This window comes from Phlebotomus papatasi, chromosome 1, assembly GCF_024763615.1.
Source record: "Phlebotomus papatasi isolate M1 chromosome 1, Ppap_2.1, whole genome shotgun sequence".
Lineage (NCBI taxonomy): Eukaryota > Metazoa > Arthropoda > Insecta > Diptera > Psychodidae > Phlebotomus > Phlebotomus papatasi.
In genome coordinates this window covers 45,882,146-45,904,669 of record NC_077222.1, presented here as the reverse complement: position 1 = coordinate 45,904,669, position 22,524 = coordinate 45,882,146, and the positions used below count along the sequence as shown (strand labels likewise).

The 22,524-nt window shown below is 36.1% G+C and overlaps 1 protein-coding gene across 1 annotated transcript; it reads right to left on the bottom strand.

Moving 5' to 3' along the window:
- Nucleotides 1–12,555: 12,555 nt before the first annotated feature.
- Nucleotides 12,556–21,723, bottom strand: LOC129799159 (uncharacterized). The gene is made up of 3 exons (XM_055842874.1): nt 21,629–21,723; nt 13,621–14,572; nt 12,556–13,500 (listed from the first exon to the last, which is right to left on the bottom strand). Exons 1-3 carry the CDS (start codon nt 21,721–21,723, stop codon nt 12,556–12,558), a joined length of 1,992 nt encoding a protein of 663 aa, XP_055698849.1.
- Between the last annotated feature and the right edge of the window lie 801 nt (nt 21,724–22,524).

The following is a 22,524-nucleotide window of genomic DNA, read 5'->3' as shown; positions in this document are numbered from 1 at the left end:
ATTTAGCCTCAGTTATTCCCCATATTAAAAGTTTTGACTGAATAAAACTTCATTTTCTGTGGATTATTTTTTCGAGAGCAATTGTGCCCAATTTTCTCACACAAGCCCACAATTGCAAACATAAATTACCTTTTTAGTGTCTCACCCAGACAATAATTGTATAATTTATGTTAACAGATATTTTCATTGGTCTTTGGTGTCTGCGAATTTGTCTTATTGAGTACACATTGCAGCCTCGGGACATTTTCAGCACGATCAACCACAGCACTTCCTGACTTTTCGAATACAAAGAGATTTTTTCCATAAAATCTGGGAAGATGATGCTACAACAAAGGAATTGGAAGAGGTCAGAGGGCGAAATATTGTGAGTAATTTTCAGTTTGAATTTAAGATAATGTCTAAGACAATTTTCTTATGAATTTCCTGTCTCTTTGTCAAAGGAATTGTATTGCTCGAACTTAAATACGGAGCCTGGAAAAGGGAATAAAGAAAATGAAAAATTTGATAAATAACATTACTATCTTAAAAAGTATCTCATTCCAGGATGTGCTTCTTTTCGATCTTTGGCTTTCCTGAGCCTTTTATCAAAATTAATATAATTTAGTGAGAGAAAATTATGGAATATTACATTACAATAATGTGCACTTTCATCCTTGATGAGGGATATAATAAAATTAGGATTAGTTCCTTACATCCTAAGTATATATACTTCAGAGGTCACACCCAAAAGCAAGTAGAAAATTTTCAAAATTACCAAAAAAAAACACGATGGATTTAAGGAGATAAGAAAATATTTCGGACAGGTTGCACCAATAATGATAATTATAATGTTATCATAACTTTGAAATGTAATATTTTCTAAATCAAATCGAAATTTTTTATTACCTCAGTTTCAGAAGTATTACTTGGAACTTTGAAAAGTTAAAAATGATCCATGATAAAAGTAATACAACATTTTTATAATAATTATTATTATTCTCAGTCGTAGATACAATAATTACATTATTGAGAATTTACACCATTAGAGATTGTTACCACTGAAATTAAATTCGACTTAACAGTTACTGTGAAATACTGACAGGGGTTAATAATACCAAAAAAAAAAGAGTTTCTCATCTATAAACAAGTTAATCCTAACTTAATTGCAATATATAATTAACAAAAATTTAAAGTTTTATTTTACTGACAGTAATATTTCATGGATCATTTAGAGAGAAAATTGAGCTGTTATGCCCAAAAACAGCCTAAAAGCTGTTCACAATTTTGAGAAGTTCCCTCATGAGTGAAAAAAAACACAAAAACTCCAACAAGCCATACAAATTGCTGTAAAATGAGGAATAATAATAAATGTTTGTAAATAAATTACACAGTCGATATTTTCTAATTACCAGGAGTATTATTGTATCAATTTGTTTACATAAATTGGATTAAATGGTTGCCCATGAATCAATTGATGAAAGAATAAGAACCGCAAATTATCAATTACAACCTCACGAGTGTGCATTTAAAGATTTTTTTATTGGAAGTCGTTGGGCTGTGAAAAAAATGCCAGGCCGATGGTCTTAATTATTTATTGCGTAAAAAAGTACTGTGAGAAATTGTGGATATTCAGCGAGAGTGACATGAGGAGGAGGTTGGACGAGAGAAATAAAAGAGCGGTCATTTAAACTGGGTCACACCGGACAGACACCCAAAATGCTGAATAATTGGGGAGTCTGGGGTCATAAAATTATATATGAAGCAGATCTTGGCATGCAATTTTTGACTTATCCTGCACTCTAAAACGCGCCCCTTTTGCCATTTGCCCTCAATATCTCTTTTTAATTTTGCTGTTGCGATCACAAGTCTCAGGTGTTAAAGTTCTTGTTCAAGCTCTGTATCCAATCGATTTTGTCACGTGCTGATTCAAAAGACAGAACTTTCATTATCAACACGACGATATTTTCGTGATCAGGTACTATTAGCAGAACAAGAAAAACCGCAAATGTACTGGAGATTGTCTTAGAGAGTCGCGTTAATTTTCCTGAAAAGTTTTTCTTTGAAATAAAAGAAAAAAGGTTTCAGTGAAAAGTCCCCATATTCTCGATGGCTGGGTCTTTATGATTAATAATCACGCACATGGTGTGCAATGTTAAATGGCAATTTGTCAATATTGATCATTGTCAAAACATGTAAATGCTTTTTAAATAGACTACATAAATAAAATCCTTTTAATGTTAGAAAAAAAATTCTCTTGCACCAAACCACTCTCGATCAATTTATCAAAGTTGTCCACATAGAAAATTTCTGCACTGAGCAAAATGCACCTCATTAATCAAAATCCCCCTAAGCGAGCTTCTAAATCTTGCTCCTGCAGAGATCTAATTTTTTTCGTCGCCCATATATACTTAACCACTCTCCCATTCAACACCATGTGCAATCCACCTTGTCAATAATATTGACCAAGCGCTGAGGACAATTAGAAAAACATCCAATTAATGAGATCACCCAAGTAATTCGCTTATTGCAATTGGAAATTATGCTTTGCTAGCTATTTCCGCATCAAGAACTGTCTCACATTGACCAAGACAGAAAAATGTGTAAATTTCCAGACATCATTCACATAGTGAGATCACTTTAATTGGTCAGTCTGCATAGCGTGGAAAATTGAATTTTATTGATACGCGCATTGCATCACATGCAAATACTTTGAATCTGAGTACATTTCTTCCATGGGAAATCCATTTGGTGGAACGGCGGGATACTCTAAAATAGTCTAAAGACATGTTCACAACCGCACAATAGTGTGCTTTTCAACCAGGTGATTGACGATTGCTGTTTATGGAAGTGTGCTAAAGAAATTATATATGCAAGACCTACCTATACCATAACTTGCAGCTTAAGGTTTTTGAAACTCCAAAGGGCTCCAGAAATCGAAAAAAAATATCAAAAATGACTGCCATCATTTGACTTCACTGTTTGAAAAATCAAGAAGACAGAAAAGTATGTGACTATTAAGAAAAAAACCCAAAGATTTACGTTTTTGCCTATACATGTTACATAGGGGGAGGTGGGGCTACTTTGATCTGTTGGGCTAGATTGTTATACGACTTTTTCGCCTATTTCTAAATGAAACTGGTTCTTTCAATTATTTTATTTAGACCCACAATTATTTTGTCTATCCAAATTTCATACCGCTAAAACCCAGTTTCCATTATGAATATGCGAAAAATAGTATAACAATGTAGCCCCAGAGATCAAAGTAGCCCCACCTCCCCCTACTATCACAAATCGTCAAGAACATCGGACTCGGAAAAGCTTAAGGTGCCCGACATTCTTTACAGGTAAGCGCAAAAGTGTGCAAATTGTGCAAATTTTAGTTGAATTATAAAGGTTAGAAGTTAGAATCGCTAAGATTGTAAAATAAAGAGGTGTGTAGTCCGTCCTTTGAGAATGCAATATAAAATATATGCACATCAATGAGTGGAGGTCGCTTTATCCCAATTTATGATAAAAGAACTTAGATAAAAGAAAAGAAAATAAGAATAAAAGATAAAAGAAAATAGATTAAAACCTACCTTTGAGGAGAGCTTATAATATCACTATTAATTTAGTAAAAAGACATGAAAAATATTTTTCAAAGTTTGAAATTATTAGTCTCACCATAGTTGAAGTATAAACTACGAATATAATGCCCAACGCACAATAACTTTTGTTTAGTAAACATGTTTTTGACATTTCAATGAGAGTGAGTAAGATCTAGATCTTATCATCTCGCTCATTTTCATGGAAAAAAAAATACTTACAAACAAAAGCAATTGTACGCTGTTTATAATGCTCAGCGCACAATAACTTTTGTTTTGTAAATATGTTTTTGAAATTTCGATGAGAGTGAATGATATGTAGATTTAGTCATCTCGCTCTCTCTCATAGGAAATCTTAAAAACATGCTTAGAAACAAAAGTTATTGTGCGTTGGTCACATTGCAGCACAACTGTAAAGAATGGCAACTTAAAAAAAAACTAAAACTAGGCAACTTAAAAAAAATAAAACTGGGCAACTGCAGCAGAACCCAGATCGATTCATCAAAGATTTTAAAGCTTATAACCCTGTAGAAGGGAAATATGGAACCACAGGATTGGCAGCCATTTTGTCAGACGACTTGATGTTGAATTATGACTTCAAAGGAACTAAAAAACAGCGTTCATTCCAAGCCTTGGGAATATATAAAATCCTAGAAACTGCTTGGAATAAAAGTTTGGGAAATGATTTTCAAAAAATAATTAAAAAACAATTGAAAGCTGCTCACAATAAAAAAATGGGAAGCTCTGTGTCGTGAAAAAAAGGCTCGTAGTCAAAATACTGAATGACTGGGTCACATATTTTTGTCGACATCTGAAATAATTCCATCCATACGTTTTTTTCTTATTTCCTAAAAATTTTGATGTAATTTTTTTTTATTAATATTTGCTTTTAAAGTTGTTGAACTGAACTGAAATGAACTGAAGATTAAATTATGAACTAAATTATTTATTTATGTAGTATAGTATTAAATATTTTTTATAATGTGAAGACCAATAAAGTTTATTTACTGGAGTTTAATTATGTTTGACTTTAATTTATGTTATATTTTTAGTTAAAACGTTTTTTTTTGTGTTACTTATTGCGAATTATTTTTACATGTAGGGGAAAATGTCCTGTTTCTAAAAGATATTACAGAGTAAGATTTATTGGAAAACATAGCAAAAATTTAGTCACTATGAAGCTTAGGACCGTGCAAAGCATAGGCACTTCCCCTATGTAAAAATAATTCGCATTAAGTAAGAAAAAAATTGTTTAAACTAAAAATATAACATCAATTAAAAGTTAAACGTAATTACACACCAGAAAATAAACTTTATTGGACTTCAAAAAAAACTGTGAATTTCCTCGCATAATTTTAATTCAGGTAAGTGTTCGTGTAAGATTGCAGTTCAGGCTCCGAGCCTTCGTCAGTCGCTGGATCGAGATAAAGAGCTATTCCTTATTGACATTTTTCAGTTCCTTCAACCCTCTAGGCTACCAAAGAGGTATTAATTATTTAAAATTTCCATTTCAGCCATCGCCCCAATTTGGTTTTTACTAAAAAAAAAAACAAAGGGTGATCGGCGCTGGTCAGTTTTTCTGGTCGGCTGATCGGCGCCAATCTGTCAACATGATCGACTGCTTACGTTGATCTATCCCAATGATAGGTTGCCACAATGCACCATGAGTCCTGTTTACTCATTGAATAGTACGATTGCCTATAAGTTTTTAATAGTATAATAATAAGTCTTAATTCACCTATATACAGATTAATGCAAACTTTTGAGTGTACCACACTGTAATTTCACTTAACACTCTTAAAAAGGGACAGATAATCCTAACCGGCTTATGTAGGTGAGATTCTTAACGTGAGCTAACTCGGAGTGCATGCAAATTCGATTTAGAGCTGAAATTGTGAGTCGCCATTCAGTTATCTTGAATCAAATTCGTGAAATTATACAAATTTTGTATTTAAACCAAAATATCAAGGATTTGGATGAACTGGCACAAATGTGATATATGGGTGAAATGTAGACCAGAATGTTCTCTATAATTTTCCTATAGAACATGATCTCATCGATTACTCAGAAGCCAAGATAAGCGAGGTTTTTTGTTTCTCAACTCGTTTTTTCATCCAGAGTTCCCCAAGTAGTCATTTGTTGAACTTCAACTATATCAAAGAATTGTTGTCTTTTGTGGGACTTTCCATTTAAAACCCTATTTTAAGTGTCTTGGTGGAGTAGAGGCAGTCAAATTGGCATCTGAGTGATTTCAAAGCGTTATTATGGGAAAAATCAATTTTTTCACACTTAAACGGCAAAATCGGAGTAATAGCGTAGTCTGAGTGGAAAATGATGTACGGACGAAATGTAGAGACAAATATGCTCTACAATTATGTCGAAGTAATCATCAAAATCGGTTCAGCGACAGTCGAGATAATTGAGGTTATGTGATATTGAAATTGGTTTTTCGACTGTGGCGCCCCTGGTGTTGGTCCCACGAAGTTCAAATATTCTAGAAAGTTGTAGCATTTGGTGAGATCTTTCGTTTAAGCCCTCACTCATCAAAATCGGTCACATAGAACCGGAGATATGATTTTTTTGAATTTTGTGAACTTTGACCCCTCATATCTCCGGTTCTGTTTTAACCACAGCGCACATTTGTACCATTTTGGAAACGTCTTTGACTGGACTACAACATACTAAAATTTCATTAACTTGCACAATGCCGTTTTTGAGAAAAATTACTTTGAATTTCGATGAATTTTGCCGCTATCACAGCGCCACCTGTGGGGACTTTTTGAACTTCCATCTGAAAGTGCTCATCGATATGAAACCAAAAGGGTAAAATTTAGGCCGCTATGTTAATTAGAACCGGAGATAGAGGCCGGTCAATGTTCGAACTTTGACCCCTTATAGCTCGGGTCAGGGGTTATGGATCGACTTAAGTTTTTTTTTGTTTGATAGGTATAATCAACGGCTACAACATACTAAAATTTCAGCCCGATTGCATAAGGAATTTTTGAGTTATTTAACTTTTAAGATTTAAAAATTTTCTTTTTAATAATAGCGCCCCTAGCGGTGGTTTTATGAACTTGCGATGTTAGAAGGGTAAGTGGCATTTCATGAGAGCTTTCCAAAAAGCCCTCATTTTTTAAATTCTGACAATTAGAACAAGAGTTATGGCCATTTTAAGAATTTTTTTTTGGACCCTTATAGCTCGGGTCAGGGGGGTCGGGGGACCTTAAGTTTGGTATTGATGGAATGCTCTAAGGCCCAGCTATAACATACTAAAATTTGAGCCGGATCGATGCCATAGGGGCGGAGCTATTGAGAAAACAAAAAAAGGGGGTTCTTCAAAATGGCGGAAGGAGGGGTGGGGGGTCAATGCACCAAGTTGCAATTTTCATGCGATATATAACCTTTGCCGAAAACCGCAAGTCGATATCTTTTTTAGTTTAGGAGCTATTAAGCTCCAAAGAGCGGCCGGCCGGCCGGCCGGGAACTTAACTTAGCCCCCCATATATTCGTGATCAGGAAATGGCGAAACACATTTTGGCCAAGTTTGACCGCGATCGGAGGACATGAAATTTTGTTAGGATTATAGTAGGTGAGATTGTTAAGAATCTCACCTAATATTGTAGAAAAGGTAGAAAACGTTTAAAGAAAAATACCGATCAATCTCGATCCACTAAAAAAAATCCTTAAAAAAAACTAAACGTAAATTACAGCACTTTTCACATTACAATTTTCAGAATGGCTATTTAAGTGTGATCCTTCTCACAACAATTGTAATTACTATAATTTTGCAAAATTCCAATCAGGAAAAATCCATCAAGACAATTGATCGCACAAACTGAACTTGTGAATGACGCAGCAATATCTTAAGCGATAAATACCGGTAAATATTTCAATCTACAATATACATTTTTCCCCTTTTATTGAACCAAAATGCTCTTGAGCAAAAGCGGGATGGTTGAGGGGGCAGGTTGCGAAATTTTCCAATAATATCTGACCGTTGCTCAGCAGAGCTAGTGTGTAAGCAAAGAATGTCCATCTGAGACAGATTGGTTTACTGTAGAATGTGAATGAGGAGGTAATAGACAAGAAATTGAATGTATGCTGGTGCAATAATGAGATTCTTTGATCTCTTGACAATGTCTGGTCAATTGCATCAAACTGTATTGGACCTGGATGTTTGATTGACATGGAAGCAAGTCGTCACATGACAAAATGCCTTGCCAGGAAAATCACAAGTGGCAGTAAAAAGAGCCCTCAAGAATTCCTTTATAGGTAAGTTTTTCATTTGGCGTTGCACAAGAATTTCCGCGTAATGCATAATTTCAGCATAAATTGACTGTTTTATGTGGGAAGACGTTTAAATTATGTGATTATGATCACTGATCACTGATGACTTTTATTATTTTGTATTGAATGAATTTGCAAGTTAATATTTTGAAATTGTTCAAAATTTGAATTCTCCCCTGCTTACCTTTTCAAATAAGATTTAATTTTGTAATCAGAAAAAAAGACATTATTCTCTTGAGAAAATGCTCCACCCTCAAACGTTATTTATGTAATAGTCACATGAACCACTTTGTGAATAAACACATGAATTATATGAAGAGACCCAGAAGAATCTTCATTATTCATCGTCTCTCCCAAATGCAAGTGCGATTACGTATGTCTGAAAACTTCAGTGAAAGTCCCTCACATGAATTGATAATAAGTTTTGGATAAAGAGAGGATCCGGGTGAGAAGATGGTTATGACCTAAAAAAAAAGACAAAAACACTCACAAGTCAACCATCATATTGGAGCAATCTGCACATGTTATACAATTGGCCAAGATCGAGAGATTAAAATGATGAGATTTAAACTTCTTTTCTTCTTTCACACAAAACCATCTCAATTTCCGTTTGTGGCGAAAAGTATACACAAACACCCGACTAAAGATGAAAAATGATCGAGAAGATCGAGTTTTTGTCTAAGGCAATCATCCACAGTGAAATTCCCAGATGCAAGATCACACCTTCGAATGAAGAGAAAGAACCAAAAAGGTAAGAGGTGGCCAGTAGATTAATTTATAAACTCTCATTTGTATCGTGATATACTAAAGTAAAATGTGGGATGTTTACTTTTACTTTTGCGAATAAACACCGGGTTTTTTTTTTCATGTAATGTACATTTTACGATCATCATAAAAATTTCCACTCTTGATGGAGATTTTCTGGATTTATTTTGCCAATTGCCATCTTATTTTGCTTTCAATCGCTTGCAATTTATGCTTTATGATCGACGACTTTGAGGTTATCTGTTTTTTTTTTATTTTTGCAAATCCTCTTGTGTGATCACCCGCGAGATCACCTCGAAGATCACTCTGACGATCGCTCAAGATGCCACAAAACCAGAAGAATTTCAGTCATGTGACTCTTGAAGATCTCTTTGACTGGTTCGCAATGTGCTTTTCCGAGTGATCTTCAAGCACGATCGCATTTGGTGATTGCAGGAATTCCCCTTTCCAATTTTCTCACTCACGTGACGATCATCTGAAGACACCGTATGTGATCATCAAGACCTCATTGCACAGCATAAATTACATAAAATGTATTTCATCTCGCTCACGAGTGCGATTATTAAATCAAATAAAAAGGGGCATTTTTGTGAAATAGCTCTGTTTTAGTCATGTGATCGCTCTACAGGCTAGTTTTTAGATTAGCAACGGTCTCTCTGTATGATTCTTTTTGATTACAAACCCAAAAAATTCCATCACATACGACGATTTATCTTTACGTCTTCCATCTCTCATACCATTTTGACCATTTGAAAGTGTTGCATACTTTTGAGAAGTGGAAACATAAAGTCCACATCTTAATTATGAATGGCCATTTATGGTGATGCTGTAGCACCTTATTGAATGCGTCTGAAGTGTCAAAATGTCCAGTGATCACCCAATATTTCGATCAAATCGATTTGTATTGCCATAAATTATCTTTGCCCAGCCCGGATTAACACGATCGAGCTACGTTCATCAGAAAATAATAATAAAATTTAATGCAATATTGTGATGTCTCTCGCATGAGGATTTTAACTGTTCTTCTTTCATGATCACAGCTTCTGTAGTGCTTTAGTTTGTAACCATAAACTATCACAGGTTGAGATCTTATTCGCAGAGTATGTTTTTTAGACACTTAATTCTTCATAATACTACTTCTTTAGTTCAATATTTGCAAAAATTCTTATATTAATTCTATCCTTTTATAGTACATGTTGTAGGTTTTCTCGTAACCGTTTTGCCACCAAAACGTATTTAGAACATTATAATCTTGGTTTCTGAAGTGACAATTATTTTTTGCAATGTTTACAATTAATCTTAACACTTGTTGGATGGCTGATATGAAAATTTATGTGTTGGAGGATTTTTGAAAAACGGTTTCGAAAACATATATGATTAAAATGTGTTAAAAACTCAAAAGTGCATCGATATTTTACTTTATTTTTTAACAACTTTTACCAGACGTACATTAGCCGTACTCACTATGGCGTTGTTATCTCGTAATCTCCGTAATCTGTTATCTTGTTATAATTTTTCATTTATAAAATACATTACGAGAACATAACGAGATAACGAGATAACGATATTACAAGATAACAGCGCCATAGTGAGTACGGCTATTATTCACTATATCTTTATATTTTATTTTATTTTTTCTTATTTAAAAAAAAAGTTATCAATTTGTTTCTATTCACCTTCGCTAAGTTTCTTTAAAAAAAAAAAACCTGAATCACTTTTCTTCGTGTTGGATTGAGAATCACCTATCTTGTAAAATTAAGCAGACATATCTTAGACTTCTTATTCTGAACAAGCTGAGGACTTGCTGATGGAAATCATTGGGTGTTTGCATCAAATGACCATTAGACTGAAGTAGTTCAATCAAAACACCACAAACGTGACAGGTACAGTGATCTTTCGATCACCATAAATCACTCCTAGCCATCACATAGATCCCCCTCGAAGACGCCAATCCACATCGAGAGAGTGACATGAATTTGGAAGATTCGCGCGCAAAAAGGGGTTGGCGTCTAACGATTGCGACACTAAATCGATCGTTGATCGGTGATTGAGAATTTTCACTCTGTGTGTGATCGACTCAATGGAAATTTGTGAGACAATTTTGCATAGAGATTACCTACTAAATCACTACAATTTGGTATATGTGAGGCAATTAGTTAGGAATAGTCGCTAATTGCTAACCAATAATTGTGTGCTTATTGCGAATTTCCCATGATTTGACTGATCACACACGACCTGCTCAAATTTAGAGCAGTATATCTTCACTTTGGTGCGTAAATGCTGCTCCACACACAAATTGTCACAATCTCTTAAGCGATCTCTCCACACCTCTTCTCAACACAATTCATCACTATAAGCCACTACAAATCGATACCATACAATTTTGCATGATCAGCCCAGAAGTAATGTAACCAGACTATATTCTCAAATTACACATTGGACACACCAGTGCAACTGGAGAACTTATAATTGTGATTAGATAATTGCAAATTATTGCAGAGAGGCTTTTGCTATTAGACCGTCACATGTAAGAAGTTTTCTTTTATGTAAATTTGCAACAGAAGTAGAACAAGCATTCACAGTGTCGATAACTGAAAAATTTACCTTTTGATCAGTCTCTAAATTGTCCCCTTCCTGACATTCAGTGCTTTTGCACCGGGCGGAACTCGAACTTACTACTGCAAGCACTGCAAGAGCCGAGCCATGGGGATCTCACATCCATAGAGCTACCACGCTCTTACTAACTGCTCTCCAATCTCCCTGAGATTGTTGACGGATTCTCAAGTAGCTTCGGAAGTGTGTCCCTCCTATTTGATCAAATGGAGATCTCAGTGGTGCAATAAGTTAGTCCGTTGATTCTTGGGCTGATAGATCCTCGGCTTGACTCACAGTTGTTGTGAGTTCGAGTCCAGCTCGGTGCAAGGATCTTCACCGAATGTCTGACTTAGACAATTTTCACATGCAACAAAAACGTAATATAATGCACCGCCTCCGCCCAACAACTTCATGAGCACGGAAGAATTATTTATACGGGAAGGCGCTCCTGAGAGCCTCTCGCTCCTGAACGTATCGAGATATTGTAATACAATATCTAATACGATTAATAATAATTTGATTTAACATTCAACTTGTAACAGAGATTAAAAATTAAATCAGTTTACTCTGAAAGAACGGCATATTAACATTTTACCCTGACACTCTTTTACCTAGAATGGCCAACACTTGTCAGAGTTTCTGTGATCCTGCAGTAAAAGAAACTCTCTTAGTTCGACTTCTTCGGTTCAGGTATCGATCAAGTGTTATTTATATAGTCTTATAATATAGTCTTACGTGTAGTCTTATTCTTCAACCTTTATAAGAAACGTAAATAAGAATATATTTACTGAACATATTGCAGTTTTGTTTGAATTATTTAAATTATTTAATTTGTTCTGAAAATTTCCAAACAAGAAAAGATATTAGTAAAATAGAATTATTTAGTAAAGATATTAGACACAAGTTAAGAAATAATTGGGAAGATTGAAGGTGTGATTATACGTATGTATTATGTATGAATACGTATGAATATATATGTATTACGGTCGTTTTCGGTAAAAAAATTTAAAATATGAATCTTAGGGCCTTGATAGACCTGAGGATTAGCCGAGAGACGGCTTAGCGTAATTATGTTAAACATAATGGTCAAACTATATTTCCATCATTTTCCACTAAGTCGTCTCTCGGCTTAAGTCGTAAGTGGTCTAGGGCATTAGCGAATTTTATAACAGTTTCCGCTCAGGATCAGCAAAGTTCGATGTTTTGTGGCATGAGTGTGCGTGGTTGTGTGTCGTCATCGGCAGTATATTATTATTATTATTATTATTATTCATGTTGAGGTGGTCTTAGGAACAGGCCCGGGCACTGCGACTGATCTGTCTATTGTACCCAACCTCCTTGTTTGTTAGAGCTCTATTTTGGCGCCCTTAATAAAGGACAGTAAAGCTCCAGATTGAGACGTTTTGATGACAGAGGCGGGGCAGACAGAGTCGCCCAGTGAAATTCTCCGCTGTATCCCAAATGCCGGACAGTAGCACAGGATGTGAATATTGTCCTCTTCATCTTCCAGACAATATCGGCAAGTCTCATCCGTGCTAATGCCCATTCTTTTTAAGTGGGAGCCAAGAGCGCAGTGTCCCGTGAGCAGGCCAACTAGCAATCTTAGCTGTATTTTGTTGAGATTTTGAATTTCTTTTCTCCATTTGCCGTCTGGCTCCAGGATTAACTTAGCACGCCGGAGACCAGGCTGCTTAGCCCAGTGTACTTTGTGCTCATTGGTCGCCTTCTCATTGAGAAGGTGCTTGATACGGCTCCCAGAATAACCGCAAGTAGGCATTGGACCAATGAAGGGTGTCTTGGCACTAGATTTAGCCAAAGAATCTGCTGTGTTGTTGCCCTCCACATTCGAATGGCCAGGGACCCAAGTAAGAATTACTTGATGTCGTTCAGCCAGTTTGTTCAGTTCTTGCCTACATTCAAGAACTAGTTTTGATGAGCATATGGGGGCAATTAGAGCTCTCAGAGCCGCTTGGCTGTCTGATAATATTTTAATAGTGGTGGAATCTGTATACTTCCTCCCACATTCTGCAGCACAGAATACCAGGGCCATTATCTCTGCCTCAAAGACTGAGATGTCAGCACCCAGGGGGAGTGAAATATATGTGTCAGGGCCAACAATGCCTATACCACATCCACATTCCATTTTAGACGCGTCCGTATACCAATGATCTTTCGATTCATCGATGTGTTGGAGTGCATCTTGTCTGTTGAGTATTGCTACCTCGAATTTGTTCCCGATCAGCGGTCTTTTGATTCTGAGATCATGCAGTCCCACTTCAACTGGGGTGTTCTGTAGGTGTTTCAGTATTTCCAAGTGGTCTATAAGGTTACCTGGTTTAAGGTCCTTGATCATAGTGATCGCTAGCCCTTGTTAGGTTGCAGTTTTCTGCAAAAATATTTGTAGAGGTACTATATCTAGGATAGCTTCCATTGCCGCAGTTGGGCAAGATCTCATGGCCCCTGTTACAGCAAGGCAAGCGAGCCTTTGTACCTTCTGGAGTTGGTTTGTGGCCTTAGTTTGTTGGGTTTTCTTCCACCAAACTAGGCAGCCATATGCTATGATTGGTCTAACAATGGATTCATAAATCCAAACGATGATATGGGGTTTCAGACCCCATTTTTGACCAACCATTTTACGACATGTCCAAAGGGCTTTTATGGATTTATTGGTAATGCACGTAATGTGTGCGTTCCAGGTCAATTTGCTGTCAAGCATGAGCCCTAGATATTTAACTTCTTGCTTGATCTCAATAATAGTTCCTTCTAGAAGGATATTATCGAGATTTACCTTACGCCTTCTTGTAAAAGGTACTAAGGTAGTTTTGGAGGGATTGATTTTCAGTCCCGCATTTTGACACCATTTCGAGATGATATTTAGGTCGTGTTGCATGCAAGATGAAATTATCTTATCATGCTTACCCCTTATAATGATGACTAAGTCGTCAGCATATCCTGTAGCTCTGATCCCGTTTTCAGATAATTCTGTAAGAAGTCCATCGATGACCAGGGACCACATTAGTGGTGATAACACCCCACCTTGTGGACATCCCTGAGTCACCCGAGCTGCCACTCGGTCTTGGCCTTCTCCGGTTTCTACCGTACGGGATCTGAGCATTGCCGTCATCCAGTCTATAATGAACTGGTTGATGTTCTTATTACGTGAAGCTTCGAGTACCATGTCAAAATTGGTGCTGTCAAATGCCCCAGAGATGTCAATAAAGGCACATAGCGCAACTTCTTTCGCCTCCAGAGAGCCCTCAACAGCATAAATCAGTTCACTCAAAGCGGTATTAGTGGAACGGCCACTTAGGTAGCCGTGTATCGGCAGTATAATTGTCCCCTCCAACTGTGAGGAGGGCAGTCTGGGTTAGAGATCAGAGGTAAAAGGTAGTGAAGGTTTTTTCCTCCTCAGGGGAATTCTATGAGAAGTGTGTGAAGTGGTGCCGGCGGAGGAGTGGGTCCCAAGAAGAGAGGAAGGAAAGCCCCTTTTCGGTCTCATCGCAGCATGGTACCCTAATGGCGATCATCTGAAGAGTCTTTAGAAATATCGGGAATTCCTTTCCAAGGAATCTCATTTCCCGTCTGGATGTGGGAGGGCTTTCCACGGAGGAGAGTCAGCAGAGGGACGGAATTTTGGGGACTATCTTGACATTTTGGGGGAACAACAATCTTCTGATGATGGAAGCAACCCAAGCAACCTCTAGTTTAACCACCCATCACCACTCTGGTATCTTACGGAGCTCACTATCTGACTACAACTGCAGGAAGTTGGATTTTTCACTGGAGGTTTCAATCGCACGGACTCTGGAAACGCCTTCGCCCATAGAAGAATGAAAAGCGGAAACCCGGAATCTTATCAGATGCCCACTTTTATGTGATCTTCGGAGTGCCTCACATCCGGAGATAAGAGTATGCGGAAAAATATCGGATGGTTATCACCAGTTGTGCCAGCGTTTCACCAATGAGAAAACCCTAAGTATTTTGTGTTATGTGTTCACGAAAAATATATAATATAGTAAGTTTGTATGGGCCAAAATAGGGTTTTCCTCTGGGAGATTGAAGTGATCAAGGCTGGTGGAGGGAAGTCTGTTCACTGAGAGAAATCGGAAAAAGTTAAAATAACATTCTGGAAATGTTAATTTTACCCTGCATTATTGATCCGAAATCGGTGTAAATATTACCCTTTTTAGGTGTATTGGGGGTTAGTTACCCTTTTTCATGGTTAATTTGTCCTTAAAAAGGTGTAAAATTAACATTAAAAAATGTTGATATATTTTTTTACACCTAAAAAGTGTTAAAGTTATGAGAAAAAAAGTTAATCGCACCCTCTTTTTTTCTCAGTGTTGGAAAAGGGGGCAAGTGGGAGAAGTTGGAGAAAAGTCTCTGGTGAATCGAATGTCTGATGGGAATCGGGTGATGGAAGAAGGAGAAGTGTCAGGTGTAGCCTTGCAGGTAAGGAAGGGACGTTGGTTTGGAATGGAATATCCAAAGAAATCTATTTTCGGAGAAGAAATTCGGCGGAAAGATCACCAGCACTTGAGAAAAAAAAGTAATTCACCTTGTAACCGGAAAAAGCTTAACAGTAAATTCAATTTGCCTTTACAACTTCCTTTAGAATATTTCTCATTAAAATTACCGGTAGGGGAAGTGTGCCAAATTTCGGCCAGCTTCTAATTTCGGCCACTTTGAGTGTAATTTCGGCCTTGCAAATATATTAATTAGAATTATGTACCGTCGTTGCGGGTGACTTTGCACTCGGGGGGTGACTTTGCACTTTGCTGTTCATAAGACTTTCATAAATTCTAGCACTTATTGATGGTCTTCGCCGATCCGGTCTACCATGTCAAAGTATATAGGGATATGTTATGTACCAAGTAAGGTACAACGATCCCCAAAAGGATTCTTGTAGTTTGAGTAATATTCAATGAAATGCTAGTATAGCTATTTTGTCAAAAAACGCCTCCGTGAAAAAGTTATCTGAAGGTGCAATTCCAAAATCGATTTCAGAGTAGTAAATTGCAAGGATCCAATCTAAATTAATCTGACTAGAATAATCCACTTCGATTTTGTTGATTATTTTTATTAAAATATTTTTTTCCCCTATTATCTTCCTAAGAACGCATGATTTATGTTATAGAATTGCATATAATGGCCTTTCTAAAGCTTTTTTATAAAGTATTTGGCTAAAAATTATCCAATTTTGTGGGAACTTAAGATAAAATGACCGAGATCTACAAGATAGCATGGTCGCCATCTTGATTTGACGTTTCTGTCCGCCATTTTGAATAACTGTCAAAACAAAAATCTCGTCCGATTGAGCTGAAATTTTAATATGTTCCAGCTGATGCAAAGGCCTTTTCAGAACATATACAAAATCCGACCTAGGTCAAGTTTTTGTCTGGATATAGGGGCTCCAAGTTCAAAATTTTGACATTTTCATGAATACAGAACTATAGGGAGCTTCTTTTATCAAAACTATCACGAAAAAGACAGCGCTACCGTTAGGCGGTGAGATCAAACAAACAAAAAAAGAAAAGTTATGTTTTTGTTTATAACAACGCATTATTTAATAATCTTAAAAACTGTTTTCGCAAAGATGAAAAATAAAAAAAAATTAGTTAAATGCACTTTTCGTTAATTTTTTTAAATTATGTTAGAGTAAATAAATAAAACTAAAGCTGGAACCATTTTTAATGGTTACTGAGGCATTTCCTTTAGGTTTCAAATATTTAAGATTGAAAAATAAAGACCGCCAAAACATGAGCATTACAAAATTTTAAATTTTGAGCCTCTGTATCTAGGTAAATACATGACGCAGACTGGAACATAGATACGTTTTGAAAAGGTCTTGACATCAGCTACAACATACTAAAATTTCAACCCAATCGGACCAGTTTTAGGGTTTGACAGTTCTTCAAAATGGCGGAGAGAAACGTCAAATCAAGATGGCGATCACGTCATCTTGTAGGCCTCGTGTATCTTACCCTTAAATGTGAAGAACTTATTTGTCGTTTATTATCAGAAATTGTTGATTTTTTAGCATTTATTAAAAAGTGCAAAGTCACCCGCATCTTAACCCCAGTACAAGCCTTTTTTCTTGATTTTTTTAAACATAGTAAAATTTTATAAAATTAATGCTAGTGGCACAAAATCCATTCATTAACAACTGAATACAAATAATTTTACCCATTCACCCCCTCCTTTCACTTTAACTATCCACTTTTAGAGAGTAAAGTTGAAAAACAGCGAAAAAACGTGCAAAGTCACCCGCAACGACGGTATGTAATCTTCGAATAGTCAATGAATTTATTTCGCTTTTAAATATTTATTCAATTTAGGATGTATTAGGGTAAGTGTGCCAAATTTCGGCATAGTTGCATGCAACCGCCAAAGTCTCAAGTTTGAAATGTAATATAATTAAAAGAAATTGAATCTTTTTGTTACTTTTTAATAAGGAGTGCTTCTTGGAACCTTGTAGACAGTTTATCGTCTTTATTTTCCCTAAATTCATTCTTAATCATTTTTAAAGGGAATAAAAATGTAGACATGACATTGGTGCCCTATTTCAGCCACCTTCATTCTCACACTTCCGTGCTCTCCCGGAATTCTTTCAATGTCTTTTTCAGGTCATCGTGCTCGTCGAAGCGACATTCTTTTGTTATTTTTTGCATTGTATATTCTCTAGATGCAAAACCTAAAAATTTATGGATATTCGAAGAACAAAAAATGTGGCGGAAATTGCAAGCTGGCCGAAATTTGGCACGCTTACCCTAACACAAAGACCGTTAAATTTTAGGTATCATTTGAATTTAAATTGCGTTGCAAAAACTCAGTGTGGAAAGTCTAACAAAAAATGTGACAGATCGATTATGTTTCTAGCAGTCTTTGATTTCTGGTGAAGTGCAGAAGGTTTTCCTTCGTTGTTTTTCATGAAAATTGATTAGCTTTCGATTGATAAATTTGAGATGCTACTCTTCAGGTCTTCAGGACAAATTACACGGAAGATCTCAAGGCTTGTGAGTCATATAAACGTATTAAATTAAATATTAAACTCGTTCCGTTTGACGTTTTGAAATTTTCTATCCGTTGCATCACAAAAGGTGGTCAGAAAAAAGGTGGCCGGTATTTCACACAAATTGGCCGGAATACTACCCAAAGCAATGTCCATATTTTTATTAATTTTTTCAATATTTTTGGAAGTGATTTAAAGTAAACAAAGATGATAAACTAGTTTTCAAGGTTCCACACAACCGTCCCGAAAGGGAAGTAACAAAAAATATAAATATGAATTAAAAAGGGACAGATAATCCTAACCGGCTTATGTAGGTGAGATTCTTAACGTGAGCTAACTCGGAGTGCATGCAAATTCGATTTAGAGCTGAAGTTGGGAGACGCCATTCAGTTATCTTGAATCAAATTCGTGAAATTATACAAATTTTGTATTTAAACCAAAATATCAAGGATTTGAATGAACTGGCACAAAAGTAATATATGGGTGAAATGTAGACCAGAATGTTCTCTATAATTTTCCCATAGAACATGATCTCATCGATTACTCAGAAGTCAAGATAAGCGAGGTTTTTTGTTTCTCAACTCGTTTTTTCATCCAGAGTTCCCCAAGTAGTCATTTGTTGAACTTCAACTATATCAAAGAATTGTTGTCTTTTGTGAGACTTTCCATTTAAAACCCTATTTTAAGTGTCTTGGTGGAGTAGAGGCAGTCAAATTGGCATCTGAGTGATTTCAAAGCGTTATTATGGGAAAAATCAATTTTTTCACACTTAAACGGCAAAATCGGAGTAATAGCGTAGTCTGAGCGGAAAATGATGTATGGACGAAATGTAGAGACAAATGTGCTCTACAATTATGTCGAAGTAATCATCAAAATCGGTTCAGCGACAGTCGAGATAATTGAGGTTATGTGATATTGAAATTGGTTTTTCGACTGTGGCGCCCCTGGTGTTGGTCCCACGAAGTTCAAATATTCTAGAAAGTTGTAGCATTTGGTGAGATCTTTCGTTTAAGCCCTCATTCATCAAAATCGGTCACATAGAACCGGAGATATGATTTTTTGAATTTTGTGAACTTTGACCCCTCATATCTCCGGTTCTGTTTTAACCACAGCGCACATTTGTACCATTTTGGAAACGTCTTAGACTGGACTACAACATACTAAAATTTCATTAACTTGCACAATGCCGTTTTTGAGAAAAGTGACTTTGAATTTCGATGAATTTTGACGCTATCACAGCGCCACCTGTGGTGACTTTTTGAACTTCCATCTGAAAGTGCTCATCGAGACGAAACCAAAAAGGTAAAATTTAGGCCGCTATGTTAATTAGAACCGGAGATAGAGGCCGGTCAATGTTCGAACTTTGACCCCTTATAGCTCGGGTCAGGGGTTATGGATCGAGTTAAGGTTTTTTTTGTTTGATAGGTATAATTAACGGCTACAACATACTAAAATTTCAGCCCGATTGCATAAGGAATTTTTGAGTTATTTAACTTTTAAGATTTAAAAATTTTCTTTTTAATAATAGCGCCCCTAGCGGTGGTTTTATGAACTTGCGATGTTAGAAGGGTAAGTGGCATTTCATGAGAGCTTTCCAAAAAGCCCTCATTTTTTAAATTCTGACAATTAGAACAGGAGTTATGGCAATTTAAGAATTTTTTTTGGACCCTTATAGCTCGGGTCAGGGGGGTCGGGGGACCTTAAGTTTGGTATTGATGGAATGCTCTAAGGCCCAGCTATAACATACTAAAATTTGAGCCGGATCGATGCCATAGGGGCGGAGCTATTGAGAAAACAAAAAAAGGGGGTTCTTCAAAATGGCGGAAGGAGGGGTGGGGGGTGGGGGGTCAATGCACCAAGTTGCAATTTTCATGCGATATATAACCTTTGCCGAAAACCGCAAGTCGATATCTTTTTTAGTTTAGGAGCTATTAAGCTCCAAAGAGCGGCCGGCCGGACGGCCGGCCGGCCGGCCGGCCGGGAACTTAACTTAGCCCCCATATATTCGTGATCGATCAGGAAGTGGCGAAACACATTTTGGCCAAGTTTGAGGTCGATCGGACGGCATGAAATTTTGTTAGGATTATAGTAGGTGAGATTGTTAAGAATCTCACCTAATATTGCATTTCAAACTTAGGACTTCGTTACTTATATGCAACTATCCCGAAATTCGGCACACTTACCCTAAATCTATTTTCAAATCGATTTTAATGAACTTAAACAATTTTTATTCAAACAGACTGAAATTATATAATGTGTGATTGAGCATGAAATTCTGGTACGTCATACGTACGATACGCACAACGAAATTCAATTAATGATGGTAGCATTAAATGGATGGTTGTGTGTCCGATCAGCCTAGAATTTCATTTGTACAATATATATGTCGGTATAAAAGAAATTGTTCTTCTAAAGACCTATTTTGTACGAAACAAAATTAGACTGATCGTATCTACATAACATCCATACCACCCACTTTATGCTACCTTCTTAATCGAATTAAATGAAAATCTGTGCTAGAAAGCTCTAAAATCTATGCGATAAAACTTTCTTAAATTAAAGAAAAAAGTTTTCTAGAATTTTAGCCCTTTTTAGAGGACTTCAGCATCCTCTAAAAAGGGCTAAAATTCTAAAACCAATGCAATAATATAAAATCAATTTCACCGAACTCATTGTAGTTAACGTTAAAAAGCACTTTAAATCAGTCAAAAAAAATATAATTTTCAATGCTATAAAATAGCGCAAATGTGCATACATTTTATGATACGTATTTATTCTCTCTGTGTTATAATGGATTTCGATTTATACACTACAATAAAATGCGTCTTAAGATAATTTTAAGAATAATATATTATGATGGATCTAGCAATTTCTAAAAGTCATGGATGAAAATTTCTGTATCGGAATCGAACCGACTAAGCTTATCTATTACCTTGTTTCCTGCTTTCGCTGAACAGAATTGAAAGTTCTTAAAGACCTAAAGATTATGTTGAAATTTCAGGTGTGCGGTTAATGGATATCTGAAAGGAACCTAGAGAATCTTTGTCGCAAAAAATAATCTTTTAGTTGTGCAATTTCACTTGAAATTAATTGCAACTTATTTACTAGCAATTCAATTGAACTATTGACATGAGAGTTTTCCTAATTGTGATCTCTTGGTGAAGACTATTGAATATCTCGAGTACAAATTGTTGGCCAACCATGTGTGCATTCACATTTCATGAGGTGGAAAAGCATCTTTCACCTGAATTGCGGTAGGAAAGTAAACAGGAAGGGAAAGAGCCACTGATTAAGTACGATCAACATTCTTATGGATTCACCAAACCAGTGGCGCTTTAAGAAGAAGAAAATATCTGAAGTTACATGAGAAAAGATCACTTGTATAAGTTAGAAAAAAGGCTTTCACTGATCACCCAAGTAATTGTCCATGACCGACGATCGATGAGGTGATAGAGTGATCAGTGATCGTATCGAACGGAAGATCACACGATCACGAGGCATTTTCTTGCAATATTGCAGCAATTCAGTTTTTTTTCTTCATCTCAACCCACGTCCCTCACACTAACTTGTATCACTTTAAATTAACAAAGTCGAAGTGTAATTTGATTTCATTAGATTATATAATTTTATGTGTGTTCACCGGGAGATAAATGATCTAATTTGCATAAACAATTGCAAGAACGTGTGCCATAGTCTCTCGTGCAAATAAAATGTATCTGAAAAGTCTTTCGCTAAAAAGCCATTCCATTTCATCTCTTCTAAGCACCTTCTGTAATTTGAATTTTTGTGCAATACCCTATTACAATCATTCCAAATCAATTGGTGGTTTTAATAATGCCGAAATACCATTTTGAAAAAAAAAAATGCAAAAAGCACTTCTTTTGCGTATGGAAATGTATTTGTGTGAGCATACTGAGAGAGTTTCATTTTGAATATTTAGAAGAAAAAATCAACAGAGAAAAACGGAAATAATTGTCCAGACAAAATATTCATGAATAGCGCTTTTGATAATAAACTGAAAAAAATGGCTTTGAGTTGAATAAAAATTGCCATCAAAAAGACGCGGAGGAAATTTATTCAAAATAAATTCATGATGATGACGATCTTGCACAATCTTCCTTGTTTGTTTTTCGCATACACAGAGACACTCCAATTGATATCACGTGCCGTGAAATTTTCTTTCTTGCAAATTTTCCCCTTCCAACCATTGTAATTCAAAAGTCAACAAATTGCAAACCCTATTTTTTTTTCTTTTTTTATTCAGAACGTAACGTCTTTTTTGCAGCCCTTTCTCCAGGATTG